Here is a 16,662-nt window from a genome sequence, read left to right as displayed (position 1 = left end):
ATGGTCTGTGATTATGCGCTGAGCAAATTCAGTGAAAGGGAATCACCGGCAATTCCTCGCCTGGGGCTAATTCCTCAGCCTCTGCGAGACCCGGCAAGTCCCCAGAGAGGCGCTGGGCTATAGAACTCGGCTCTGCATGCTCCAAAAGGCCAGAAGTGGAAAATCCCCACTGGCTCAGAGCAGTAGAGGGGTTTATGACACATAGTTTGGCCGATTCAGTCGGTGGGCAGCTGGTGACACGGCCTGCACTTTCGTTTATTTGTGAGGGCGGGGGCGGTGGGGATGACTTGGTGCTGGTTAATTATGAACCTTTATGCAAAGCGGCCCAATAAAGGAGAGGAGGAAAAGCCGCACGGATGAAATAAAACTCCCCCCCGCCCCCTCCCGGCTTCCACCGGGATCCGCGGGGCTGCCCACTGGGGAGGAAAGCTAATTGGCGCCCCGGCGCCTGGGGGTGCCACAGAAGTGGGTGACCCCCTGGGCCGTGCCCTTTCTGCAGACCTGACCGTGCCACGGTTTATTGCTGGCGCTGCAACGGGGCTGGCGGGGGTGGGAGGCCGTGTTGGTGCAGAATCCAGTTGCTAAGACAGAGCGGAAGGCGGTCGTCACGTCAGGGCTCCTGGTTCGTCGCACTGCAGAATCCAACCCCGGAGCGGCTGGTCCTTTAAGTGGGGGGGGAGGGGGCAGCTGTCCTGTGCCAGCCTCAGCTCACCTCTCCAGGTGGAGGGGCGGGAGTGCTTGGGGGAAGGGCCGGGTCTAGGACCAAGGAGAGTTCGCCTGGGAATGCAGCCCCATGGGTGGAGAAGACCAGGGAGCTGGGGGAGGAAACCCCCAGCAGGAGAGAAAGAGACTGGCCTGAGATACCAAGGCCTGGGGAGTGCGACCTGCTGAGAGTAGAACAGAAATCAACGTGGCCTAGTGGATTGACCCTTCCCCTGCCTCGTGCCTCAGTTTCCCCATCTGTCAAATGGGGATAACGCCACTGACCTCTATGGTAAAGTCCTTTGAGATCCTGCTGGATGGGGCGAGCTAGGGCGCGGGAACCCGTGACTTAGAAAGAAACACACCTCAAGCCAGGATGAGAAGGGGCTGCAATCCTTTGGCTGTTGGGCTCTTTGAGACACTGGCCGGCGAGAGCAGAGGACTGGGATGTCAGGGTTCATAAGCCGTGCGGTTGTCAAGCAAACACAGGCCTTTTACCCTACAACACTGGCCCCGGGCACGCTGTGGGAAGGGCTCTCCCCTACAGTCCTGCCTGCCAGATGCACCCTGTCCTACTAGGGAACGGGATAGAACACAGGGCGACTGGCTTCTATCCCTGGTTTTGCCACTGATCTGTCGGGTGACTGGGGGCCAGTCATTTTCCATCTCCATGCCTCAGTTTCCCCTCCCAACCTTTGGGTATTTAGATTGTGAGCTCTTTAGGGCAGGTACTAGCTTTCACTGGATGTCTGGGCAGCGCCCGGCGCGACGGGGTCCTGATCTCGCCCGGGGTCTGCGCCGTGCAATTTGCATCCTTCTCCTAATGAATCTATAAGGGGCACGAGGCCAAAGTTAAGGGATGCTGAGATCCAGCCCGCCAGCTCCAACTCTAATCACAGCCTTTGTTTCCCAGCAGGCCCTAATGACCCTCATTTGGCAGCTGATGCGATCGGACAGGCTTGCCGTGTTTCCAATCAATTTGCTGTTTCCCCTATTGGATTAGCCAGGAGCCCTGCAGGCGGGTAATTGGAGTAATTGATGCCATATGGAACACAGGACGGGCTCAGCTGCCATGGGAGAGGGGCCGGAGTTCCCAGCTAAACAGCCAAGGGGGTGGGGGTTACAGATCACGCTGCCCGGGGAAAGTTAAACCCGGCTGGTGCCTCTTCTCCCTTCCTGGTGGAGGAACGCGGCCTGAAAGAGGCCCGTTTCTCTGCCCCAACTCCTCTGGGCCTGGCTCTCCGTCACGCTCAGCGCCCTTTGCCCCGCCCTGGCAGTCCGAACGGCCCCTGAGCCTCTCCCCAGGGTGGGGGGCTTGGCTATTCTCTGTCCTCCGGGGAATTCGGCCAACATCCGCGCCGCCAACTGTTGTGATTTCATCAGGAGTCTCCTGATATTTGGGGTCTTTTCCCAAAGTCCCAGCTGCGGGAGGCAGGGGATTTCGGGAGTCCCTCGGCTCTCGTTTTAAACAGAAATGACGCTCGCTCCTCCCGGCGGCAGCGAAAAGGTGGGGAATGCCCAGAATCTGTCCTCTCCTTTCAAATCTCGGGGGGGGGGGGGGAGCCACCCCGGCGGTTCGGGGGACCTTAGCGCTGCCGAAGCTGCGACAACTCGCTGACTCCAGGGGAAAGTGCCTGGGGTACCTTAACGGGCTGGCACTGAGGCACGTGGGCTGGGGTGGGCACAAGCTCTGTGGATGAATGGCAGCTGGCAGGCTGCGGGTCAGACTTCCCCAGTATCCAACTGTCCCCTCTGACCTCCCCCCTCCAATGCTTGATCCAGCCAAACACAGCAGCAACTAATGGTAAGAGCAAGGGGGGGACGAGGAGGCAGGACTCCTGGGTTCTTTCCCTGCTCTGGGTGGGGAGTGGGGTCTAGTGGTTAGAGCCAAGGGGCCTGGGGGTGACAGGACTCCTGGGTTCTTTCTGGGAGAGGAGCGGTTAGAGTAGCAGGGCTCAGCATAAGGATTTTGGGGTTCTCGTCCCATGTCTTATAAGGGTATTTGGTCTCGTGGCTGGAGCAATGGGGGTGGGGCCTGGGAGTCAGGACTCCTGGGTTCTGTTCTGAGCCCTGGCACTAATTTTGGGCAGATCCCTCTCTGTGCCTCTGTTCCCCCCTTCTATTAGGAAGGCAATAAGGATACTGACCTTTCCTTCGGGAAGGGCTTTGAGAGCATGGGATGAGCAGCCCCCCAGTAATCGCAAAGATTATTAATTCAGAGAGAGCCCCACAAGTGCACTGACTGACAAGTATTTGCTTGAGCATATTACAATCGTAAACTGCGGCTGGCTATTTCTAGCCAAGAGTCCAAAAGTGCTTTACAGACACGCATGCGTTCAGCACCACAAGCCAGTCTCCATACCTCTGGGGAAACTGAGGCAGGGAGAGGGGAGAATTGCCCAGCGTCACACAGTGAGTCAGTGTCGGAACGGAACCCAGGCGTCCTGTTCTCCCCTGGGGTAACGCTCGACCCCACTCCCCTCCCAGGACTAAGTATAGAACCCTGGAGTCCTGGAACCCAGTTCCCCCTCTGCTGTAATCACTAGCCACTGTTCCTCCCCACCCCAAAGCTGGGAATAGGACCCAGGAGTCCTGGCTCCCAGCCCCTCCCAACCCCACTCCCCTCTCCCCTCTCAGAGCTGGGATAGAACCCAGGAGTCCTGGCTCCCAGCCCCCCTCCTCTAACCACTAGACCCCCACTCCCCTCCCAAAGCTGGGATGGAACCCAGTCGTCCCCCCCCCCCAAACCACCACACCCCACTCCCCTCCCAGAGGTGGGAACAGAACCCAGGAATCAAAACTGACAGCGCTAGTGTTCGAATGTGAAATGCAGAATAAACACTGGCGCAAGGCCGGAAACAATTTGCCGCTAAGAGTGAGACCCAAAGACTTGTGCCAGAGCTTCCTCCTTACAGATCAGTGGTGATCTCGAAGGCTGGCTCCAGACCGGCACCACGGCCACACATCCCCAGCTAGTGCAAACGGGCAGCGTTCCAGTGGAGTCAGACCAGATCCGTAGCCAGTGTAAACAGGTTCGGCCCCATCGGAATCAGCTCCCCCAGCTGGTGTGAATGGGCCCGCGTTCCACGGGAGTCAAAGGAGCGATGCCGACTGACATCAGTTGGGGGTCTGGGCCCGTGGGTTCCTTAGTGCCCCCTTGAACACCGGAGAGCTAGACGCACGCCAGCTCCGAACACACTTTGCTAGAAACACGGAACTTTTTAAAGCCAAGAAACTCCCATCGGCTTCTTACCAACCAAACCAGTCGGGAGATTTTCTTCAGTGGCAAAAACTGTCCCTCACCAGCAACCTCCCCAGGCACCCCAGAGCGAGCCGGACTCCAGGACAGCACCAGGGAGGGGAGCGGGGATCACACAGATCGGGGGCGTCTGGCCCCGTGTCAACCACCCCAAACCCGCAGCTTCGCTCACCTGATGAAGACAATGATGCCGACCCGAGCGATATTGTCGTGCAGGATCCGCCAGGACTCCTGGATCCGCTCCTTCTGCGCGTCCGCCAGCGGAAAGGGACCTGCCCCCAGCCCGTCGCCTCCGTGCTCCGGGCCCGCTTTCGGCGCCGCTAGGTTTTCCGACGACGGGCTCCGCTTGGACTCCGAGATGGTTTTCCCCGGGGCGATCCCAGAACCCGACAGCGCGCACCCCATCCCGAGAGGGGACTAAAACCCACCCCCAGCAGAGCTGCAGGGGGTCGGGGGGCCGGACTCCTGGGTTCTATTCCTGGATCTTCCAAACCAGCTAGACAGATAGAGATACAACAAATGAGTTAAGAACCTGCCGCTGGACTGAATTTAAACCTTGGTACCGCCTCTGGGACAGAAGCCCCAGAGCGTGTACCCAAGGGCAGAGCTCGGAGCTCAAAGCACCAGGAACTAGCTAACGATCTAAAGGGAAACAGACCTTCAGCCTGAGGAACAGCTGGCATAAATTAGCTCCTTCCAAGTTGGCTGAGTACCGGTGATTTAAACCCACTGCGGATCGGGCCCTGAAACCCCAAACGCTCCCAGCCAACGCCCTGATAACGGGGACCCTCGGTGCAGTCTCATCCACCTACCCTGAGAGTCCCCCGCCCCGGGCGACCGGGAGGCTGCTGGAGATGGTGAAAGAGGCCAGCGGCGCGCGCCCGGGTGTGTTTGAAGCTCACGCGTGCAGGTGGATTGTATTTGTACAGAGCTGAACGGTCCAGCCGCTCCAGGGTCCTAGACAGCGTAGGCTGAGCCCTGATCTAAACATAATGAATGGGAGTGTCAGGTCTCCTACTCAGCGCACGTGGTGGTGGGGGGAGCTCCCCAGCCAAACGCTCGCCGTCCTGGGACTGCGGCTGATAACAAGCTCTCGGGACGCGGCTTCTTGGTAGCTGCATAGAAATAATCACAGCATTCATAGAATCGCAGGACTGGAAGGGACCTCGAGCGGTATCTAGTCCAGTCCCCTGCACTCCTGGCAGGACTAAGTGTTATCTAGACCAGGAGCGAGGCGGTGTCGGTGAGCCCGGGCCTGGGATGCTGCGCCCAGCTCTGGGGTGGAGGGGGCGCATTTAAACACGCCTGTTGCAACATTGGGGCGGGCGCAGAGAAGACCCACAAAACTGATTCAAGAGCGGGAGAAGATGCCCGCGGGAGAGAGAGAGATTTTACGAGGCTCCAGCTGGCTTATCACAAAGCAGATCAAGAGGTGACCTGATTTTACCGCGTCTATGGCCCTGGTTACTTGAGCACAGCGTATGCTGGGCAAACATCCTGGGCTTTAAAGGGCTCGTGTGTTTAGCGGAGACAGAACAAAAATCACCGGCTGGCAGCTGAAGCTAGACACATTCCGACCGGAAATAAGACCCCGGTTTTTTCCCAGTCAGGATGACGAACGCCGGGAACAAACGGCCAAAGGAAGTGGGTGTCGCGTCCAGATGACTTGCTGCAAGACAGGCTGGATAGGCCAGTGTAAGCGATCAGGCTCCATACATGGGGAGCCGGGCAAAATTTAACAGCCTGGAGATCAGACTGATGATCGAATGGTCCCTGCTGGCCTTGGACTGGGCCAACCAGAGCCAGCTTGGGTGGGTAGGGCGGACACGTGTCCAGTAGGAACCAGGCCAAAGGCCATCAAACTTAGTCCATGCAGGCCCCAGGAGCTGCCAGCAAATGGATATGGTTTGGGTCTTTGACCCTGTGCATTGGGGTCAGATCAAGCTGGATGTTTATCTGGGAGGAGATCACCTGAGCTGGGTTTGCTTTACTGGAGGGAGGCGTCTTGAATTATTATTACGCTGCTGTATTCAGGGGGCCCGATTCCCAGGTTCCCCAGCCCGGCACGTGGGGGCAGGTGGCTTTTGAGTTCTGCTTTGCGCTCCTTATATTCCAGGTCTGGCCTGTGGTGAATGTTAGAGCAGCCTCGGGGTTGCTCTAATTCATGCTCTGCCCCCTGGGGGCAGAGAAAAGCCGCAGTGCAGGGTGCTCCAGCCTTCAACACCAGCTCCACACTGGCCAGAGTAGATCCCCGGCATAGGGGGAATTTTGGTGGGGGGCTGCTTGTGCCCTCGGTGGGCCCTGAGGGTGTTGTCCACTGACTCCAGCAGGAGGGCGTTAATCAGTCCCACGGCTGCATCTGGTAGGCGTCAGAAGTGCCGTGACAACTGCCAACCCCCGAATCAGCGCCGAATCCTTGACTTGGGGTTTTTGGGGGGGGAGGGGGGTAGAGGGGGGAAATGCCAGTAAAAAAAAACAACACACAATGAGGCCCTGGGCATTTTCGTTAATTTCAACTGATGCTTCTTGACCAGTAAGAGTCAGTGTTAAATACATCCGGACGCATTCTGTGCCCGTTTGCACCTGACTTGGAATCAGGATCCGTACCTTGGGTTGGGAGGGGCCCAGGGGACAGCTGGGCAGCTCCCACAGTATGCTGTGGCTGGGGGGGGGGGGGCATAGGACTGGGGGGGACATAGGGGCTGGGGTGCATGAGTCTTGGGCACTTTGCATTGGTTCGGGCTCCCTCTCGCTGGCCTCACGTGCTCTGAATCCACCCCATTCTCCTGAGGTAGATCCATGCGGTCTGCACCCCCCACCATAGCTTCTGACACCACCCCCCATGCCCTGGGAGAGGGGTGTCCCCTTGCTGGTATGGCTCAGAGGCGGGGGGGCCTAGCCCATTAACCTGCCCCCTCCTCCAGCGCAGAACTAGGTGCAAATAAACAGCTCCTTGCAGGTTCCATCTGCTAGAGTCACTCCCCGTGGGCCCTTCTCCACCCCTACCCTGCTGCCCAACTATGGGCACCACTGGTGCCTGCTGGGAAAATCTGCAGACATCCCCCTCCCCTTACTGGTGCCAGGAAACAGAGAATTCTGGGTATTTTTAAAGCACTCCTGGGAAGTAGTGTGTCTGTTTTACAGATGGGGAAACTGAGGCACAGAGCCGGGTGGGTGCGGGACGACTTATCCAAAGGTCACTCAAAAACAGAGCCAGGAATAGAACCCAGATATCCTGCCTCCTCCTCCTCCAGTGCCCTAGCCACTGCACTGCGCCATTGTACAGCTGGGGAAACTGAGTCACAGAGCCTGGATAGTGACTTGCCCAAGGTCCAACAGGGTGCTGGGACTTGGACCCAGAGCTGCTGAAACTCAGAGTTTAACGCCCCCCCTCGCCCTCCCGGCAACTGCTAAGCCAATCTTACTACCCCCACCCCCACCCTGCTCACTGCACTGCATTCTGGGATGCCTGCCCCAGAGTGGGACCCAGAAAAAGGCCTGTCACAGCCCTGCTAACAAGCAGGCTGCCGTCCGCCGGGGAGTTTTCCGTCCGCCGGGCAGCCTCCCCCACGCGGACTCAGGAGAATTCCAGCTCGGCCTGGATTTCTTCAAACTTATCTCCTGCCATCTGCGTCCGCTCCCCAAAGGTCGGTGTGCTCTCTGGCGCGCGGCCTGCCCGCCTTGCAGCCTTCTCCCGCCCCCCCCCCCGAGCCTCGCGGCACACCAGCAGGGCACAGACGTACACGCTGGCGACGGACCTGTGAGCCGCCTAGATCTTGGGGCCGGGGGGGGGAGAGGGGGTCACCCCAGATCTGGCCAAGTGCGGTTTTTTTTAAAACTCGACAGCCTGTTTTATAGGGTCTTCCCCACCTCTCCCCCAATGCCGTTCATTAAATAAACCTGTTTCTAGAAAGTGGGCCTAACGGATTCTGTGCCAGAGACGAGGTGGGTGAGGGGAGACCTCCTTCTGTTGGGGACCACACCAAACCAATTCTAGGCCGTGCAGCCATAAAATGCCCCGGCAGGCTTTGAATGCTGGCTTTTCAGAGTCCCACCTCCTATGGCTCTCCAGGAGAAATGACTCGGGAGCTGGGGTGGAGAGGGTTCATACAAGCTTTGCCAGTGGGTGATGTAGCTATTTGCCAGGCAGCCGCAGAGCAGTGGGAATCAAGCGCCCGGAGGTCTGGAAGGGAATAAATGTCACACAGTGGTTAGAGAGAGAGACTTACCCAGGCACATATATGGGACACATCCAGTCTGAAAGGCAGAGCGGATTAGAACTGGGTCTGCCGGACACCTGGGTTCTGTTCCCAGCACTGGGACTTCAGGCGAGTTCTTTGTAAAATGGGAACGTTTAAGAACCAGAGCCGGGGATAGAACCCAGGCATCCTGACTCCCAGACCGCCCTGCTCCAACCACTAGACCCCGCTCCCTTTCCAGAGCCAGGGATAGAACCCAGGCGTCCTGACTCCCAGACTGCCCTGCTCCAACCACTAGACCCCAACCTGCTGTAACCCCAAAGGCTGGGAATAGAACCCAGGAGTCCGAGCTCCCTCATTCAGCTCATTGGAGCCCAGCTGCACCATGGCTGGCCCCGATTTGAACCCAGCTCCAGAGAACAGTCTCCCTCCCCCCGCAGCAGCTGTGGGATACGAGCTGGGGGGGTGTGTCTAATGCAGGTGTGTGTACGCGGGGGGGTTCTGAGCGGGGCTGTGCGTCCATTTCCAGCCCCTTCATGTCTCCGGCCGGTCTGAAGGCAAGCAGGAGAGCGACAGGCCAGGGTCACCCCGGGAGCCCCCCTGCAAAGGCCACCCGGGTTTGATCTGCTTGGTTGTGTGTCTGGGCTGTGAGCAGCTGCGGGGGGGAGGGGTTGTGTGTAGGGAGGGGGCAGAAAAGGGAGTGGGTTGGGAAGGGAGGGGGAGCAAGAGAGGGGAGAGGTGTGGGGGAAGGGAGGATACTATGGGGGAGTGGAAAGGTTGTTTAGGGAGGGGGCAGAAAAGGGAGTGGGGTGTGAGGGGAGGGGCAGCAGGAGAGGGGAAGGGTGTGGGGGCAGGGAGGATACATATGGGGGAGGGAGTGTGTAGAGAGGGGGTGTTAGGGGGCAGAGAGAGCAGAGGGAGGGGGGAAACAAGAGGGCAGGGGGAGGCTGGGTGTATGGGGAGGTGGGGTGATGGGGGGAGGGACTGATGGGGGAGGGGAGGATGTTTGGTTAATGGGCCCCACTCAAGTTCCTTGTCGGGATGAGTTTTTTCCAAGTGCTCACAGGTGGCCCCTGGCCCCCGGCTCTGGGGTTCCTGGAGTTGCCCCACAGATTTGCCCTTGCTCTGTCATAATGAAGGGAGGACCCTTAAGGTGGGGAGGGGGCTGGGAATCAGGACTCCTGGGTTCTCTCCCTGGCTCTGGGAGGGGAGTAGGGTCTAGTGGTTAGAGCAGGGGTGTATCAGAACCAGGACACCTGGGGTCTCTTTCTGGCTGAGGCAGGGAGAGTGGTCTATGGGTTGAGCCAGGAGCCAGAACTCCTAGGTTCTAATCCCAGCGCTGCCACCAGCTCATTGTAGGGCAGCCACTTTCTCCTGGGCCTCAGTTTCCCCATCTGCGAAAGCTCGGCTAGTGAGATGTTAAGCTGTGCTGGGGACAGTTATTCCAATGAGGGCCTGTTCGAGAAAGAGAGAGTCCAGTGGCACTGAAAACATTACTGTTTATTTACTGATGGCAAATTTTTTTCTCTTCCAAAATTAACTTTAATACAAAAACAAAACAAAACCAGAAGTAAAAAGAACAAACACGTCCAAACAACTTGTACGTACAATACAGGGGCCATAAACCAATCCACCAGACCGGCAACATAGCATCAGATCCTAACCAGCGCCAATGGATTTACAAGAAGGCAAACTTCACAAGAAGCCAGAGGAACGAAACCCTGTGGCATTAAGTTAAAGGTGATTGTGACAGCATAAATAATGGACGAAGCTCTTTGAAAATAACAGACGCGCTGGCGAGCACGGGTGTGAGCCGAGGCGGCCGCTGGCCCGGAGGAAACTGTAAACATTCATTTTCGGTCACAAGTGGCTCTCCAACAATTTGGACGGAGACGACGGTACCAGAGGCCTGATCCTGGCGCCCGGTCCCTCCTGCTCTAATCACTGACTGGAAACAACACACTCCTTTCACAAAGTTAGGGGTAGAGCCCACGAAACCTGCTCCCAACCCCCTCCCCGCTCTAACCACTAGACGCCACTGCCCACCCAGAGCTTACAAAGAACCCAGGAGTCCTGGCTCCCAGCCCCCTGCTCTCACCACTAGGCCACGCTCTGCTGGATTGGAGGGCAGTGGGGAAATCCAAGGGATGGGCGAGGTTGTCAGGAGCAATCCATTAGCGCTTGGGCGGAGCTCAGAGGCCATGGTGATGGGCAGAGCAGGAGCGTACGAATACCTGGATAGTCTGATCTCTGGAGCCCTCATCGCTTCTCACTCTCACAGCCCTCGGCACCTACCACTTGCCCCCGTCCCGCACACCCGCCGGTCACACTCAGATGTCCACCGACCTCCCATGTGATCCTCCCTCTCCTCGCCATGGCTCAGGGGGTGGCGTGGGTCTAGGAAGGCCCTTCTTCAGGAGGGGGTGGCACAGCTGAGAAGGGAACCCAGGAGTCCTGGCCTCCCTCTGCCAACTGTTGATCTTCACTTTCTCCTAGAACTAGGACAGGAACCCAGGAGTCCTGGCCCCCTTGCTCTCTCTGTTAGATCACACACCGACCCAGAGCTGGGAGTGGAACCCAGGAGTCCTGGCTCCCTCCTTAACCACCAGACCGCATTCCTGCCCAGACCTGGGAAGAGAAGCCGCCAACCCACTGGTCTGAGCGCCGCACTAGGCATTGGCTGCATCTTGCTGCTTTTCCATTTGCAGGGGTGGGGGTGTTATCTGGGGCGACAGCAAATATATCGGTTGATTCGCTGGATGGCCCTGAGGACAGGCAGGAAACGACACCAGGAAAGAACTGGCTGAGGGGCGGCAGAGATGGAAGCGGTGCCCGGGAGATGAGGTTGGAAAAATATGTACCATGTGGCCCAGGTACAAAGCAGGTGTGTATGTGTGTGGGGGGAGGATTCCCGGGGTGGGGGGTGGGAGGGGAAGGAAGGGCCACCTCCACCACAATTCCTCCCTGGGGCTGAGATTCACCCCTCTGCAGCGGGACAACCCCCCCACAGGAAGTCACTGGAATTAGGACAGTTCTGTGTCTGTACAGCACCTGACACAACAGTGACTTGGGCCATGACTGGGCAACTAGGTGCTACCGTAATACACCTAATAGCAATAAAAATATACAGCACCTGGCACAATGCAGTCCTGGGCCATGACTGTGTGCCTGAGTGTTACCGTAATACACCTAATAGCAATAAAAATATACAGCACCTGGCACAACGCGGTCCTGGGCCATGACTGGGCACCTGAGTGTTACTGTAATATACCTAATAGCCAAACAAATGTACAGCACCTGGCACAATGCAGCCCTGGGCTATGACTGGGCACCTGTGTGTTACTGTAATACACCTAATAGCCAAACAAATGTACAGCACCTGGCACAGTGGGGCTCCTGGACTATGACTGGGCTCCTGGGTGCTACCGTAATATAACTAATACTAATAAAAACATACAGCTTCTGGTGCAATGGGATCTGGGCCATGACTGGGGTGCCTGAGTGCTACCATAATACACCTAATAGCAATGAAAACACGCAGTGTTTGGCATGTGGGGAGGGGTTGTCCTGGGCCTAGGTGCTACTCTGATGCAGACAATAATAATAATACCCTGGGGGAGTGGCTCGATTTACAACCATGCTGAGGGAGACAGAACCCCATGCTTCAGGGCTTAAGACGATCTCAGACTATGAGAGATGAGACAGAGACCTAATGTGGCGGAGAGGGGGGAGCTTATCTCCCATCTGCCCCTGCGGGGTTCTTACACTTTGCTCTGCAGCACCTGGCGCTGGCCACCCCCAGAGCCGGGATAGCGGGCGAGACGGGCCTCGGCTCAGCTCCAGTCTGGTGCCCCCTCTGACATAAACCAGGTGGAAGTGAGATCAGAGTCCGCTCCATGAACGAAGAGGAGCTACAAGAGCAAAGTGAGGGCTGGGGAAGCTCAGTTGATTTCATTAACCGAGGCGACGACGTGATGTCGGGCTAGAAGTACTGCCCTAGGTTGGGTTAAAACCCCTGAAATTGATGGGCTAACCCCTGCCCTTCCTTCAGGTTCAACGTAAGATACAACAGCACGCTCCAAGACCGCGGCAAACCACAGCCACTCAGGAATTCGAAAGCCTTCGGTGGAGGGGAGTTTGGCAGAGTATCGGTTCGGGGTAAGAGTCTTGGGGGCACGGCCCAAGGAGAGAGAGACTAATACACATACACACACACACACACAGGATGTGTGCTGCTGCAGGGAAGGAAGCGACCTCCCGTTTTTGGGATCTGACTGTGTTCAGAGAAACAGGACTTTGTACGGCCCCTTGCAAATAAACAAGATTGCCTCAAAGGTGCCAGATTCTATCGTCAATTTCTCTGCCCAATTGCAGGGCCCCCAGCTTTGACTGGCTGCTTGAGTCAAAAAGGGCAGTCAGACCTCCACGGGGAGGACTTCGGTGAGAGCAGAGGGCTTTATAACTGAGCAAAGGCAGAACAAGATCTAGCAGGAGGGAGCTGAAGCAAGACACATTCGGACTGGAAACAGGGAGCGGGCAGCAAGTTTGTAATGGGGCAAGGGGCTAACCCCTGGCGAGGTTCCCCAAGCGATCGGGCAGATTCTCTCTCTCTGAATCTTCAGATCAAGACCAGGTTCCTCTTGCTAAAGACTGACTCTCGCTCAGGTGGCTGCCTGGATTATACAGAAGGGCAGAATGGTGCCTTCTGGCCTTTAAAAAAAACCTACAGGAGAAGGAAATTAACAGCATTTGAAAACTGGCCGTGACATCTTGGACGGATTGCCCAAGGCTCGCATTGCCCCTAGCAGTCAGAAGCGAAAAAAGTTGCCTCTCAAAGGGACGAAAACATGCAGGCTCATACATTACAGGCAGTAAAGGAGGTAATAACCCTAGAGAGATTTTTTTTTTCTCCCCAAATGGTGGGCTGTAAAATAATTTGTCGAAACATGTAGCTAAATGGTTCCATCTGGAAGGCTTGATATTAAATACCAAAGTCTCTTTAACTACCTGCTGCTCCAATTTAAAATCTCCTTGTGCAATCCAGCTTTAGAAACGAAGCAGAAAAACTCATGGCAAAAAACCCAGAAATAACTGTACCCGCTTTTCTAAGGAGCCAATATTTATTTCATTATTCTCGTTTCATTGCCCCCTTCTTCCTGATTTCCTCTTTTAGGGAAAGGAAACACACACACACGTCTATGATTTCCCCTTGTTAATTTCAAGGCAAACGGGCAGGGATTCAAACACTCCAAGAAGTTTCATCCAAATCACAACCCAGGATTGCTACGTCTGGAGGGATTTTACTTGCAATATTTAAACAAATTTATTTTGCGTCTTGAACTGGTCAGAGAGATCAACTAGAATCTCACAGCAACTCAGCTCCAGGAAAGCTAGGAAGAAACGGAGGGTGGTTTTAAGTTACAGGTTTTATGGGTGTAGGGAGGGGGAAAAAATCATTCTGGAGTCATCTGGACCCGTTGCCACTCTGTAGGGATTAAGAGCCGGGGCATCGTTCCACTGGGGTCAATGGGGCCAGATTCCCAGCTGATTTAAACGGACATGATTTCAACGTTGATCTGATACAAATACTTAAAAAAAAAAAAACAGTTCTACCCAACTGTCCCACTGCAATTTTTATGGGGAAATTTTCTGAATTTAAGGTGCATTTAGGCTTCGGAAAGAGACGGACGTGTGGCTGCCTTGACATTTCCAGCACACCCTGGGGTCAACTCTTACGTGTGTGTTGAGGACACATCTGTGGTTCCCTTGCAGAGAAAGCAACTTCCACTTCCTAGACTTTTGAGGGATTGGAGGCTAAACTGCACCCGCTTCTGCTCACCAGAGCTGTCGTTTTGGTTTATATTAGATTAATTACAGTAGCACCCGGGAACATTGAGATGTATGCCGTGCCCAGAGCAAGCTACACACCCTGCCCCAAAGAGTCCACAATCCCCATGGGGGAAAATGAGGCACAGGGCAGATTAAGTGGCTAGACCACAATCACACACTAGGAGTTTGTAGCAGAACTGGGAATACAACCCCTGGCCAACATCTCACGCAGGTTTCAGAGGGACCTGGGTGGAGCTGGGTTTCTGCCCGGGGACACCACAGCGAAGGCACAACAGGGATGGTGTGTGGCTGCCACAGCTCAGATCTCAATGCGCCAGAGTCCAAAGACTGAACCTGACTCCTGGGACTAGCGATCTGAGCCAGGCTCCATACAGCTCAACGGGGCCAGATGCGGCGGGGCTGGTGGCTCTGCACCAGGACAATGGCTTTCCCCATGCCTGCTGCCTCCACTCTGCTGGGCTGCTTCAAGGAGAGTTTGGCTGAAGCAAGGATTTGGCCCGGAAGACACTTTGGTTTTCACACTTAGGGGAAAATAATTGGGTGTATTCCTACTGCCCCCTGTCGGCTCTCTGTGGGTCCACACCGCTCCCTTCTGGCTAGGCGGCTGTGCGTGCAGATCCCCCTGCTGGCTAAAGAGGTGTGCATGTGTCCGTACTGCGCCGTGCACGCTCCTGCTGGCTAGTCTTCTGTGTGCATTTGTGTCCCTCTAGTGCCCACTCCCCTTTACAAACACCCACATCGCTCACTTTGGTCCCGATGCAGGCCCAACCAGCCGAGGAACAAACCAGGCGGTTAAAACAACCCAGAGCCAGAACTGAATGCCGTCTGCCTCACAACGGGGCTTGCAGGGGGGAGAGCACTTTGCCTGTTGGCCTGTGGGAGCCGTGGCCACCTGGCTGGGACCAGCACAATCAGTTGGGGGCACACGGTTTTTATAGACCGGGCCCTGCTGATCCCTCCTGGCCTGGAAACAGTTGCTTAATTGCACGGATGGACTCTCGAGTTCAGCTGGCCTTATCCACCCCACTGTGCCTCTGAAGTCACTCAGGAAACCAGATTCCCAGCTGGCATCAATGGGCCTCATTCCACTGGGGGTCAATGAACGTCACTCCATTAGGGTCAATGGACCGAGATCTCCAGCTAGTATCAATGGGCCTCATTCCAGTGGGGTCAATGGGCCCAGATCCCCAGCTGGTGTCAATGGGCCTCATTCCACTGGGGGTCAATGGGCATCGCTCCATTAGGGTCAATGGACCGAGATCTCCAGCTAGTATCAATGGGCCTCATTCCAGTGGGGTCAATGGGCCCAGATCCCCAGCTGGTGTCCATAGAGTACGGCCAAATTACCCTAGCTGGGGATCTGGCCCCACCCCTGCCAACCCCAGTGGGTCAGTAACAATTCATCCCCCCCCACATACCAGCCAGCCCCAGAAATATATTACCACTGGTCCCGGGCACGTGCAGAGCCAGGAGTGCTCCTGCAGCCGTGGCTGTAAACCCCCCCCCGCCCCCCCGCCCGACCTGGCCCGTCACGTTTTCTGTGGGGTCTCTAAGGTGCTGCCGTTGATCCGCCTAGCACCGTGCTGCCCGGGCGCCGCCAGCAGAGGGTGGGTGAGGCTGACCTGAGCGTTGCTGAAGGAGGCGATCCGGCCGCTGCCCCCGATCTGGATGTTGACGGTGGTGGAGTAGCTGGCCCGATGGGGTCCCGTGTCCCGAGCCAAGTCCGCTCTCGCTTTGGGGTACTCCTCTGGCGAGCCTGGCGGCCCCATGCTGCCCGCCCGGTCAGCGTACCTGGAACGCAAGCCGGGGACGTCTGGCCACTTGATGCCATCCAGTTCGTCGGGGCTGGGACTGGCTGAGTTGCTAGGGGGCGCCCTGGAGCAGCACCCCGCCCTGTCTCCGTCTCTAGGGGATGGAGGGCTCTCGGGGTTTCCCCTCGGCCTCCTGCCTGGCTGAGGTAGCGTGGCGGAGGGATGGGAGGTGGGCTGCAGGGGGGAGGAGAGGCGGAGGGTGGAAGGCTGTGTGGGGACGTGCAAGGGGGCAAAGGAGCAAGGCCGGGGGGGGGGCGCACCCAGCTCTTCCCACTGCATGGCGCTGGCTGGAGGGAGGGGGGGAGCACACCCGGGGGCACGCCGGCGCTGGAGACTGGACCCTGGAGCTGGGCTCTGAAGCGGAGGAGAAGGGGGCGGGCTGCTTAGCCCGGGGGACCGGGCACGCCCCCGAGAGACGGTCGAAGGCCAGCAGCACGGCCGAGCCAGACGCCGAGGGGATGGGCTCCCCCAGCCAGCTGGAATCGCGGCAACAGCCCGGGGGAGAGGGCGACCCAGGGCTGGCACAGGGGGAAGGGCAGACGCTGAGCTGGGAAGGGTCCCGCTTGCTGGTACCATGGGACCAGGTGTTGGCCTTCTCACTGGGGAATGGAGCAGATGGGGGGGCTGGAGCTCTGGAGCCCAAGAGGCCAGGGGGCAGTCTTGGGACGGCTGCGCAAGCAGGCAGAGGCTTGGTGGGTGCCGGGGTCTCTGTCGACGGAGGCTGGATGCCAGGCGGCCCCAAGGGGCAGGATGGTCTCAGGACGGCTGTGCAAGGAGGCAGAGGCCTGGTGGGTGCCGGGGTCTCTGTCGACGGAGGCTGGGTGCCAGGTGGCCCCAAGGG

At 57.3% G+C, this 16,662-nt stretch overlaps 1 protein-coding gene across 1 annotated transcript in view; it reads right to left on the bottom strand.

The window, feature by feature from the left end:
- The window catches only part of LOC117888929 (hemoglobin-2-like), a 15,720-nt gene extending 9,537 nt beyond the window's left edge, over positions 1-6,183 (bottom strand). Inside the window, exon 1 of the mRNA XM_034792723.1 lies at positions 4,134-6,183. Coding sequence (XP_034648614.1) covers positions 4,134-4,366 — 233 coding nt within the window. The 5' untranslated portion in view covers positions 4,367-6,183. The remainder of the gene's footprint in view (positions 1-4,133) is intronic.
- Between the last annotated feature and the right edge of the window lie 10,479 nt (positions 6,184-16,662).

The sequence above is a fragment of the Trachemys scripta genome, chromosome 16, assembly GCF_013100865.1.
Source record: "Trachemys scripta elegans isolate TJP31775 chromosome 16, CAS_Tse_1.0, whole genome shotgun sequence".
NCBI classification, from domain to species: domain Eukaryota; kingdom Metazoa; phylum Chordata; order Testudines; family Emydidae; genus Trachemys; species Trachemys scripta.
The sequence above is the reverse complement of the archived record's forward strand: the minus strand, read 5'-3'. Positions and strand labels throughout refer to the sequence as shown.